Source organism: Aquarana catesbeiana, linkage group LG03 (genome assembly GCF_042186555.1).
Source record: "Aquarana catesbeiana isolate 2022-GZ linkage group LG03, ASM4218655v1, whole genome shotgun sequence".
Classification (NCBI taxonomy): Eukaryota; Metazoa; Chordata; class Amphibia; order Anura; family Ranidae; genus Aquarana; species Aquarana catesbeiana.
In genome coordinates this window covers 120,366,310-120,379,499 of record NC_133326.1, presented here as the reverse complement: position 1 = coordinate 120,379,499, position 13,190 = coordinate 120,366,310, and the positions used below count along the sequence as shown (strand labels likewise).

Genomic DNA, 13,190 nt, shown 5'->3' with positions numbered 1-13,190 from the left:
ATGTCAGTGGGGGTTGACCGTCCTGGACTGCCTGGGCGATCTTCTGCGCCGACTTCTCGATTACCCCGTGGAGCAATGTAGTTCCTATACAGACTTTCTCTGATTTTTCAGTTGGCGTCTATACTATTGGAAGTCTGCTTTGGCCCTGCCGGAACGTTTTTTTATTTAAGCCTGACCGGGCTTCAGCTCTGGCCAGTGTGTTTCCTTCCCTGGACAGACTTCAGAAGTGGCATGTGGCATTTTTTTTCATTTACTATTCGGCTCCTCTGCGGATCAACATGTGGGTGTTGGGTCTGATGGTATCTATCCTTTATCCTGTTACCTGGTTGACTCTTGTATAGCCTTGGGATTTTTCAGTTACCCTCCCCTCATGTTGGCACTGCTTTGGGACATCCCTATCGTTAAGAATTAAGAAGGCTGTGTCTGTCAATGAACGACTGAGAAAATAGGATTTTTTACTTGCCGTAAAATCCGTTTCTCTGAGTTAACTGGCAGACACAGCACCCACCCTTCTATGGAGTTTTTTTGATACTTCTATTACTGCTTGCTACTAAACTGAATACCTAGAGCAGGGAGGGGGTTATATGCGGATTGTGGACGGCCCATGGGAGTGGCCAAGTGTGTGTGTGTGTGTTTGTTTTTTTTCTGCCTAGTCCTACTCCTGCGGAGGCAATATAACCCCATCGTTAAGAATTAAGTAGCCTGTGTTTGTCAATGAACTCAGAGAAACAGATTTTACGGTAAGTAAAAAATTCTATTTTTGGAGCGATCTTATTTTGGGAAAAGACACTTTAATGAATTAAAAAAAAAATAAATAAACCATAAAGTTGGCCCAATTTTTTTAATAATGTGAAAGAGGTTACATGGAGTAAATGGATACCTAACATGTCATGCTTTGAAATTGCGCACACTCGTGGAATGGCGACAAACTACGGTACCTAAAAATCTCCATAGGCGGCGCTTTAAAAAAAATTAAAGGTTACCAGGTTAGAGTTAGAGGAGGTCTAGTGCTAGAATTATTCCTCTCGCTCCAATCGCATCATGTGTGATTTGAACACAGTTTACATAGGCGGGCGTGACTTAGTTACATAGTAGGTGAGGTTGAAAAAAGACACAAGTCCATCAAGTCCAACCTATGTGTGTGATTATGTGTCAGTATTACATTACATATCCCTGTATATTGCGGTCATTCAGGTGATTATCTAATAGTTTCTTGAAGCTATCAATGCTCCCCGCTGAGACCACCGCCTGTGGAAGGGAATTCCACATCCTTGCCGCTCTTACAGTAAAGAACCCTCTACGTAGTTTAAGGTTAAACCTCTTTTCTTCTAATTGTAATGATTGGCCACGAGTCTTATTAAACTCTCTTCTGCGAAAAAGTTTTATCCCTATTGTGGGGTCACCAGTACAGTATTTGTAAATTGAAATCATATCCCCTCTCAAGCGTCTCTTCTCCAGAGAGAATAAGTTCAGTGCTCGCAACCTTTCCTCATAACTAAGATCCTCCAGACCCTTTATTAGCTTTGTTGCCCTTCTTTTGTACTCGCTCCATTTCCAGTACGTCCCTCCTGAGGACTGGTGCCCAGAACTGGACAGCATACTCCAGGTGCGGCCGGACCAGAGTCTTGTAGAGCGGGAGAATTATCGTTTTATCTCTGCAGTTGATCCCCCTTTTAATGCATGCCAATATTCTGTTTGCTTTATTAGCAGCAGCTTGGCATTGCATGCTATTGCTGAGCCTATCATCCACTAGGACCCCCAGGTCCTTTTCCATCCTAGATTCCCCCAGAGGTTCTCCCCCCAGTGTATAGATTGCATTCATATTTTTGCCACCCAAATGCATTATTTTACATTGAACCTCATTTGCCATGTAGTCGCCCACCCCATTAATTTGTTCAGGTCTTTTTGCAAGATTTCCACATCCTGCGGAGAAGTTATTGCCCTGCTTAGCTTAGTATCGTCTGCAAATACAGAGATTGAACTGTTTATCCCATCCTCCAGGTCGTTTATGAACAAATTAAAGAGGATTGGTCCCAGCACAGAACCCTGGGGAACCCCACTACCCACCCCTGACCATTCTGAGTACTCCCCATTTATCACCACCCTCTGAACACGCCCTTGTAGCCAGTTTTCAATCCATGTACTCACCCTATGGTCCATGCCAACGCACCTTATTTTGTACAGTAAACGTTTATGGGGAACTGTGTCAAATGCTTTTGCAAAATCCAGATACACCACGTCTACGGGCCTTCCTTTATCTAGATGGCAACTCACCTCCTCATAGAAGGTTAATAGATTGGTTTGGCAAGAACGATTCTTCATGAATCCATGCTGATTACTGCTAATGATATCATTCTTATTACTAAAATCTTGTATATAGTCCCTTATCATCCCCTCCAAGAGTTTACATACTATTGATATTAGGCTAACTGGTCTGTAATTCCCAGGGATGTTTTTTGGGCCCTTTTTAAATACTGGTGCTACATTGGCTTTTCTCCAATCAGCTGGTACCATTCCAGTCAATAGACTGCCAGACCGTTGTTCCTAATTTTTACAGACAATCTCCTGACTGAGTTCCCTAAGTACCCTCGGATGCAAGCCATCCGGTCCCGGTGATTTATTAATGTTAAGTTTCTCAAGTCTAATTTTAATTCCGTCCTCTGTTAACCATGTAGGTGCTTCCTGTGTTGTGTCATGAGGATAAACACTGCAGTTTTGGTTACTGAACCCCCCCGATTCACTCGTGAAGACTGAGGAGAAGAATAAATTCAATACCTTTGCCATCTCCCCATCCTTTGTAACCAGATGTCCTTCCTCATTCTTTATGGGGCCAATATGGTCTGTCCTCCCTTTTTTACTGTTTACATACTTAAAGAATTTCTTGGGATTTTTTTTGCTCTCCTCCGCTATGTGTCTTTCATGTTCTATCTTAGCCATCCTAATTGCACCCTTACATTTCTTATTGCATTCTTTATAAATTCTGAATGCTGAGGATGATCCCTCAACCTTGTATTTTTTGAAGGCCTTCTCCTTTGCTTTTATATGCATTTTTACATTGGAGTTAAGCCATCCAGGATGTTTGTTCGCTCTTTTAAATTTATTACCCAATGGGATACATTGGCTAATGCCCTTATTTAATATGCTCTTAAAGCAAACCCATCTCTCCTCCGTATTCTTTGTTCCTAATATTTTATCCCAATTTATGCCTTTTAGCAAGGTTTGTAGTTTAGGGAAGTTGGCTCTTTTGAAATTCAGTGTCTTTGTGTTCCCTTCATGTTTCCTATTTGTGTGATTTATACTGAAACTAATTGACCTGTGATCGCTGTTACCTAAATTGCCCCGTATTTCCACATCTGTTATCAGGTCTGTATTGTTGGTAATCAGTAGATCTAGTAATGTTTTATTTCTAGTTGGTGCGTCTACCATCTGACCCATAAAATTGTCCTGCAAGACACTAAGGAACTGGCGAGCCTTAAATGAATGCGCGGTTCCCTCCGCCCAGTCTATGTCTGGATAATTAAAATCCCCCGTTATGATAACACTTCCCATCCTTGCTGCTAATCCAATTTGTGATAGGAGATCCGTCTCCACTTCCTCCCTCATGTTAGGGGGCCTATAGCATACTCCCAGTATTATTTTCCCCTTAGCTTCATCCCTTTGGAGCTCTACCCATAAAGATTCCACCTCCTCCCTAGCCCCCTCAGTGATGTCATCTCTCACATTCACTTGTACATTATTCTTGATATATAGGCATACCCCTCCCCCTTTTTTACCCTCTCTATCCTTGCGGTATAGGGTATACCCTTGAATGTTTGCCAGCCAATCATGAGAGCTGTTGAACCAGGTCTCTGAAATTCCCACAAAATCCAAATCCTCCTTGTACAACAGTATCTCTAGTTCACCCATCTTGTCCGCCATGCTCCTGGCATTGGTGAACATGCCACATAGTTTAGACCGGTCGCATATTGTCCTCGTATTGGGTGTTTCAAGATTGCAACTAGGACTTGCTACTATACTCACCTTGTGTTTTTGTGCTTTGGTTAACCTACCACTAATGCCTCCAATACTACCCTCTGGAATATCTTCCGCGCTGGCTATCACTGTCTCTGGACCCTCCCCCCCCATCGCCTAGTTTAAAAACCCCTCTAACTTTTTGGCCATCTTCATTCCCAGCAGATCTGCACCCTCCTCATTTAGGTGCAGTCCGTCCCTTCTATAGTACCGGTTACCGACTGAGAAGTCGGCCCAGTCCTCCAGGAACCCAAACCCCTCCTTACTACACCAGCTCTTCAGCCACTTGTTTACTTCCCTAATCTCCCTCTGCCTTTCTGGTGTGGCTCGATGTACCGGAGGTATTCCTGAGAACACTACCTTGGAGGTCCTTTTCCTCAATTTAGCTCCTAAGTCCCTAAAATCGTTCTTTAGGACACTCCATCTGCCTCTGACTTAGTCATTGGTGCCAACGTGCACCATGACAGCCGGGTCTTCCCCAGCCCCTCCCAGTAATCTGTCCACAAGATCCGTGATGTGCCGAACCGAGCGCCCGGTAGACAACATACTGTTCGGCGCTTCAGGTCTTGGTTACAGATTGCCCTCTCTGTCCTTCTAAGAATTGAGTCCCCTACCACCAGAATCTGTCTTTCCTTTCCCTTTGCTGCCCCCCCACTCTCACTGGAGGAGTTCTTCCCCTGGCAGCTCGGAGATTCCCTCATCTCCAGCAGTGCTGGTCCCTGACTGGTTACACCAATGTCACTCAATGGAGCGTACTTATTGGGATGCTCCAGTCCTGGATCGGCCTCTCTGGCACTTCCCCCTCTACCCCTCCTGACTGTCACCCATCTACTCTTTGCTAGTGCCTGCACCTCTTTGTCTCCACCCGCCTCTGTGCTGGCCCCTGCCGGCACCTGCCGTGTACGTTCCTGGCTCACCTTTAGTATGGAGGGACTTCAGTGCTGACAGTTGCTTCCCCAGCTTCAGAACCTGGGTTTCCAGGGAAACAATGTGCTTACATTTTGCACAGCAGTATTCGCCCTCGATCGGATGATCAAGGAACGCATACATGCGGCAAGATGTACAAAGAGTCGCCTCTCCACACCCACCGGGCATCGTACCTATTAAATTTAGTGAGGATTTGGGGATTTTACCCTGTCCAAATTACCTAACAGCTAGCTTCCTGGCACTAATACTCAAGACAATACACAGGTACACAATACACAAGTACTAACGATCCACACACACTACTCGGACAACACTCAGATACTCACACTACACAGGTACTATGACCCCTGTTATAACCTCCTGTTTTAAACTCTTGTTTTTAACTCCCACTTAATCCAGCTCCACTTACACCAAGCTCCACAGCTTCAGACTGAGCACGCTCAGACTGAGTCCTACAACCAGTTAAATAGGCACCTGTGAGCAATTAACCACACCCCTTAATTGATAGACTGATGAAACCAGGAAAAAAAAAAAGCTATTTAACATGACTTACATGTCAGTTTTCTTTGCTGCGCATACTTTTTTTTTTTTTTTGCATTATCACTTGATCAAATTTATTTACTTTTATTGAAATCACAAGGAATGTAAACATCCCTTGTGACAGTAAAAGGTGGTGAACAGGTACTCTTTATGGAGGGATCAAGGGTTTAAAAGACCCCAAATCCCTCCTTTGCACTTCAAAGTATTCCGATCGCCAAAAACAGTGATTATGAATACTGTCTTTTTTTTTTTTTTTTTTTTTTAAAACGACGCAATTGGCAGCCAAGTACACTGGAAGTGACGTTGTGACGTCACTTCCATGCTTACAGAAAGAGGACTGGAACGAAGCTGATTCCAGCTTCCTTCCAGTCTTACTCTAGTCAGCGGAAGTGCCGGATAGTGGATCGGGTCTCCCTGTGGGACAGGAGGCCCGGGAAGAGCGGCGGCGGGAGGGGGGAGTCCCCTCTCACTCCGGGATAACAGCCGAGTGGCTTTCAGCCACATCGGTTGTTATCCCTAAAGAGCTGACCGCCCGCTCTAAAAAACTGTACCAGGATGATGCATGCTGGTATAACCCCTGAAAGCCGAGGCCGCATGGTCGTCGGGAAGGGGATAAAAGAGGGGCTGGACATGACCACTTCTAATTTTTAATTTTTACTAATACCAGCGGGGGTGGAGGGGGCGGAGACAGCGATGCACATGGCTCTGACAGGCAGAGAAGGAGGGGGGTGAGGGGGACAGGAAAGCTGCAGATAGCTAGGGGACGTACACTGACCACGGTGGTCAGGGCTTAGCAGCCCTGATTATCATGGTTAGCACAGAGGGGGGACACAGGAAGTGTCAGGATCAGCCAGGTTTTTACAGTTTAGAGAGGGGCAGATTACACAGCACAATACTGATGTGTTTTAGGAAAACAGGGTCTTTTTTTTTATTCATTATTTTTTGGTTAATAAACACTCTGTTTCCCAGTGTCCCAGTTTTGACTGCTTTTTAGATACAGATTTGCTCCCTCTAGTGGGCATTTGTATATAAGTAGGCGTGCTGTACATTCCCTGCTTATTGGTAGCTGAGGTCAGTTTGCTTAGAAAGTGTCTTATTTTCAGTCAGCTCAGACCTAGGAGAGAGAAGCAAGGCATAATCATGATTTTTGCATTACTATTGGGCAAGGCTGAAGACCCTGTATTTGTGGTGTTAAAATAGATCTGCCCCATATATACACACTCCATAAACATGAACACCTATTAACACCTTCTGAGAAGCTTTATTAGAAACTAGTCATATTTATTGATACATCCAAACCTGTCTTTTTTTTCTGTTAAATGTCATTCCTTTGTGCCCACTACAAGTGTTTTACATAGGCAGTTTCTTAACTGCATATCATGTTGAATTGATTTTTCTTATTATAAAAGCGGCGGTGTCCTTTTTAGAATCACAGCATTGCTTTGTGTTTGTGCTATATAACTAGTATGTATGGTGTTACCTCTTCAATGAGAACTCTAGAATCCTGTGGGGTGATATAAAGATTTGACATACAACTCTATTCTTTCCTGCCTTTTGGTGATCTAGGAAGGTCAGTACTGCTGAGATTTATTCTGTCCTGTTGCTACTATTGTTCATTTCAATGCAAGCCTAGATGGTTTTGACTTTGCCCTTCCATTGACTGTGTCTACTACTTGCAGCTCGGACAGATTGGCATTGTTGGCAGGAGGCAGCCTGCAGATCAGCAATTTGACAGAGGAGGATGCTGGGATCTATACATGTACAGCAGACAATGGAAACCAAACCATACAGGCCCAAGCTGAACTTATTGTACAAGGTAAGGGGGTGGGGGACCTAGCACTGTGTGTTCCAGTACTTTTCATACTGCTTCTAAAGATCCAAGTTTGGTTGTTAGTAGGATGGTGACCTCCGTCTTCAGTAAAATGCATTTTATTTATAATTCGGCTTGGCATATCATTCACCTTACTATGAACTATAATGCGATACGTTTCACTTTGACTTCTCTATTATAATGTTCGATTTTATTTAATGATTTGTCAAGTTTATTAAATGCACTGAACTGAGGGCACAGCTGGCATCTTTAACCATTTGAGGACCAGGCCTATTTTTCAAACTTGATTATAAGTGAAAATCGTTTTTTTTTTGCTAGAAAATTACTTAGAACCCCCAAAATACTTTGTCACACCGTATTTGCGCAGCGGTCTTAAAAAGCCCAAATTTTTTTTTTTAAATACACGTTTTTGAATTAAAGAACTGTAAATTTAGCCCAATTTTTTTTTTAAATTGAAAAAGATAATGTTACGCCAAGTAAATTGATACCAAACATATCATGCTTCAAAATTGCGGCCGCTCGTGCAATGGCGACAAACTTTGACCCTTAAATCTCCATAGGCGACATTTAAAAATGTCTAACAGGTTACCAGTTTTGAGTTGGAGGAGGTCTTTTGCTAGAATTATTGCTCTCACACCAATGATTACGGCGATACCTCACGTGTTATTTGAATACTGTTTACATTTACGGGCGCAACTTGCGTATGCGTTCACTTCTGAGCGCGAGCATGGCGAGACAGGCGCTTTTAATGTGTTTTTTTCCTGTCCTGTCAAAAATTTTTTGAATCACTTTCATTTCTATTACAAGGAATATAAACATTCCTTGTAATAGAAAGAAAGCATGGCAGGACCTCTTTAATATGAGATCTGGTGTCAAAAAGAACTCAGATCTCACATTTACACTTAAATGCAATCAAAAAAGTAATAAACATAAAAAAATATTCCCCTTTTAAAGCCGTTTGGGTGGAAGTGACGTTTGACATCATTCCGTCATTCAATGTTATGGAGCCGAGTGGGGGCCACCTTTCCCTCACTCGGCTCCAGGCCTCTCAGGGGAAAGGATCGAAACGTCTCTGCTGCTACCGGCAGCTCCAGTAAGCGGCACAGACCGGAGCGCAGCGGAAGGGTGGCACCTCTCCCGTCGCCGATAAAAGTGATCTTGCGGCGAATCCGCAAGATCACTTTACGATACAAGACCACTTGTATTGTAAAGAGGACAGCCCACCGTTTCTGAAAATACCGGGGTTATGGCAGCTATAGGTTGCCATAACCCCGGTATTCTACGTCAAAGTACCGACGTACAGCTTCGGCGGTTTGCGGTAAGTGGTTTAATTTAAGGAGAACAGTGTGTGCAGAAAAGAAAACTATTTTCCCAACAGATTATGTATGCTGAGTTATTCCACTTTTATGGCAATAAAGGGTGAGGGCTCTGGGTGTATGGATTATGTTCCAGAAGACCCATACTGCATCCTTGTTTGTGAACTTTAAACCTGGACCCTTAGCAAATATTACAAACCCTCCACTAAACTTAGTTCTTTATGCATTAAAAGCCTTGTTTAACCTAGATCTAGGATAGATGTGTTAATCTGTACTTGTATTGATCCTGTGCAAAGCAGTAAACTGGAAGGAAAAGGGAGGGACCTGTGAGCTGCTTCACTGTTTTGCCAGTGGTGGTATCAGTGAACAGTTGGATGGAGGCCACTCCAACCGCAAGCATTGTCCAACGCCCAGTCTCAAGTAGACATCTGTAGCTGCATCTGTAAAGATATGGATGCCAACAAAGCTTTGCTTTAAAAGGGAAAAGCTGACCCAACGATAGAGAAAAATTAGAGAGAATACTCTCCATTCATAGTGACCCCTAAAAAAAAAAAAAAAAAATACAAAAACCAACTTAACTCACTGCTGCATAGAGCTTCTGTGCTAGTCAACCCCAAAATATGCAATCAGTATGTTCAGAGAGTAATTCTCCCAACATAAGCTCAATGCTCAATACATTGGACATTTTTATATCAAAAATATTTGTTAAATATATACCAAAAGGAACAGAAGTAATATATAAAAAAAAAAAAACTGCAAACAACCTATAAACATTCACATAAAAATGACCAACAACCTTAATTGAGTGAATATACATTCAAATGTGTAATTGTTTAAGTTTATGCTACCGCATTAAAATATATAAAGTCCACCATCTTCCCCTATGTGATTTTCTTATAAAACTGAACAACTCCATACAAAACACCAGTAGAATAATTCTCCTCACTCACCGGATCCCAATGTATACACGCATAGATTAACATATCCACACTATGTCATAGATCCCCCATATCTTACACCATCCTCTGCCAAGATTAGACCGATAAACTTCACTCAGCGATGAAAGAAAATAGCTAATATAGTGTAGTAACTTCAAATGTAATTTATTAATAAAAAGCACATGAGCTCACAAGCACAGAAGCAATTTCCGGCATCAGGGTTTAGGGAGGGAACGTTTGTTAACCTCACACTCATACTGCAGCTAGCCGGCTGCTCTGTGTGATCCACATTCCTGCTGCACCTCCGATCTCCTCCTGCCCCTGGCTATTGCTCAGCCCACAATGCGTTTTCGTTGTGACACAACTTTTTCAAGTGGGTGACTTTATCACTCTATGAACATATATTACAATAGAGAAAAATACAAGTTGTGATGAATTTAATGACTGGAAATAGAGAGGAAAAAGCAGTTTGTGCTTTAAACACTTCTTTTCACTGACAAGGACCAAAAAGTGACACAAGTAAAGAGAGAATCTGTAAAAACAACTTGTGTTATAAATGTTTCTCTTTATGGGAGTACTTTTATTTTAGTTGGCAAGATCATCTATTTTTTGTTGTTTACTTTTCCCCTATAGGGTTTTCGTTTACAAATGGAGGCATTCTTGTATTTTTTTCTTTTTTGGAAATCCCCCATTTTTTTGGTGTTTAAATTGTACTCATCCAGCAGTCTTGCTGTTTGTAGAAATGTTTGGAACATTTTATGTGATAATTGTATTAGTTGCTACACCCAGTTATTGTCCTACATGACACTGGCACTAGGCTTCACTTTTATCTTCAGTTTATTATCTGGGAGAGGATGCAGTACTTCCCTCTCTGGGGGCCTGTCCTATTTCCTTCTAGGTGATAACACAGGGTGTTCGACAGCAAACCGGGTCACTCCTTTCCGTCTCCAACAGAATTTTTGTTGGTGACAAATGATCAGTATTTCCCTTCCCGCTGTCATTAAATCATCATAACCTTTATCATCCTGTTCATTAATAGCATCCATCCTGAACATTTTCATTTACAAAAGCTTTTTGCCCATGTTACTACAAATTGGAGAGCACTGTGCAATAACACATTCTGGTACAAACATTTAAATTGCTACTTATCACGCAGGTTTTAAAAAAACAATGCACCTAATTCGGTTTTTTCTTTATGCAGTGCCTCCTGTTTTTAATGTTAAGCCATCTAATACTCATGCTCATGAATCTATGGACATTGTGTTTGAATGTGAGGTGAGTGGAAAACCCACACCGGCTGTCAAATGGGTGAAGAATGGAGACATGGTTATTCCAAGTGATTACTTCAAAATAGTGGTGAGTTAAAGGTGTTTCAGAGTTGCATGGTTGTAGCCTGTACTGGCGTTGTGGCTGTCACCTTACATGGAACTGGAATCATTTGCTGTAATAAACAAGAAAAACTCTTATTGGAGCGTAGTTTAGTTATTTGAACTAGCCACATGGAATCTAAAGCTGGCCATACAATGAAATTTGTCTTGGTCGGCAGGAGCCGAGCAAGTTTTGATCCATCTATGGCCATTCCTGTCCATAAGAAGTTGATCTGCCAATCAACTTCTCATGTTCCTGCTGGCAAATTTCCATTCGTTCAGCACTTGCAGCCAATCGACTACAGGGCTGATCAGTGTATTTTGACAGTGGGGGAGTCCTGTCAGAATACAATGACACAGCAGGGAGGATTTCCTCATGCACCTCAGTTGTTTAGAATGGAGGGAATCTAGTGTGTTTATTTTCATTCAATCTGCCAGCTGTATGCACCGCATACTAGCTCATTATGAAATACCTTAGAACGAAACCCCCGCAGCGGCGCCCGGTCACTGCTGAGGGGGCTGACATATTCCCCCGGCGTTACTTCTGGGTTTGTAGGCTCCGGCACTGAGTGGCCGGAGCCACGATAACTTCAGAGCCCTCGGTCCCGGCAAGAGGCTCTGAAGTTCCGGCACGATATGCCAGACCTTTAGAGTGCAGCATGCAGGTGAATATCTCCTAAACTAATTCTAGGCTTACCTGTAGGTAACTGTCACAAAAGTGGGGTATACAACTGCTTTTAAATAAGACTTTTAGAAACATTGTCTGCAAAGACGATGGTCAGTGGGTAAAAACCAGTGATATGATGCCTAAGAATGCAATACTGAGTTTTTTTAATCTGGAGTAGGAAAACCGTAGGCAAAGGCCAGCCATACATAGTTTGAATCTTGTTCGAACAGTTAATGGGCAGGCTGAATGTACCAAGTTGATCTATCGATCAACTTGAGTACAACCAGCCTGCTGAATTTGCTTCCAATTATCGCAAGGGACTGCTAGCAATAATCACTGAAAATATATCAATTGCAGCACTAAACAAATATGATCATACAGAAAAACAAAGTGCAGTGCTGTGCAATCAAGACTATGTGCATATATTAATATAAAAGTCCATAAAAAGAAACCATAAAAGGAATCTCAAGCACATCAAACCAGTGTTATAATGCATATACGTAAAGTGTAAATACTGTGCAAACCAAAAATGCATATAGTCAATATCAAACTAAAGTCCATTAAAAAGATACCATGGGACAATCCATGCTGAAAGTGAACATCAGACGCCCACTGGTGTGACACCCATCGCCAGAACAAAAATTGGAGGCTTACTAGAGCCAGCGACCACCCTAGGGGGGTCAGTCAACGCTTAATCTGATCTACAATCAACTGAAAGGCAGCCTGGATGTCATCTCTGATAGCCGCTGATGGTGTATGACGGAAAGCTCATGGTGAACCAGGAAGCAGCGTCAGAAGACTATCAGTGGAGCTCGATGCCAAAGTATATGTGTAATACTGTACCAACATCAAACTTATTAAAACATTAGAAATAGACATGTGATATATCAAATCCAAAACTGGTCAGTTTCCCTCATGAAAAATGGGCGAACATCGTGGAGGAGCTACGTGCACATGCTACTGCGCATGCGTGACCGATGTTCGGCCATTTTCTGTGAGGGAAATTGACCAGTTTTGGATTTGATACGTCTACATGCCTATTTCTACTGTTTTTAGGTAGTTTTAGTTCTAGGGCTCCCTTTCAGTGGATTGTCGATCCAATTAAGCGTTGATTGACCCTCCTGAGTAATGGTTGCTGGCTCTCTGGTAAGCCTCCAATGTTTGCTCTGGTGATGGGTGTCACACTGGCGACTGTCTGATCACTTTCAGCACGGATTCTCCCATGGGATCTTTTTTTTTTTTTTTTCCCTTTAACAAACAGTTGTGCTTTATTGAAAATTGTATCGTTTACAGCATACGTAGAGAAACAGCTTATTAATAGACACAAATTGAGCATACACAATATACCAGAATAGCATTGTATAGAGTCACCGGCTATTACTGAGTGTTATGCATACAGATAAATGTTTACAGGACAAAATAGCATCCCATGGGATCTTTTTAATGGACTTTAGTTTGATATTTTGATATATGCATTTTTTGTTTGCACAGTATTGTACTTATATGCATTAGAACACTGATTTGATGTGCTTGAGATTCCTTTCATGGTTTATTTTATATTGATATATGCGCATTGTCTTGATTGCACAGCAT

At 42.3% G+C, this 13,190-nt stretch overlaps 1 protein-coding gene across 10 annotated transcripts in view; it reads left to right on the top strand.

Annotated features, from left to right (window-relative positions):
* The window catches only part of NEO1 (neogenin 1), a 244,330-nt gene that overhangs the window by 169,700 nt on the left and 61,440 nt on the right, over nt 1-13,190 (top strand). For all 10 annotated transcript variants that reach the window (XM_073619090.1, XM_073619094.1, XM_073619087.1 and 7 more), the window contains exons 5-6: nt 7,158-7,294; nt 10,765-10,919. In XM_073619090.1, coding sequence (XP_073475191.1) covers nt 7,158-7,294; nt 10,765-10,919 — 292 coding nt within the window. The remainder of the gene's footprint in view (nt 1-7,157; nt 7,295-10,764; nt 10,920-13,190) is intronic.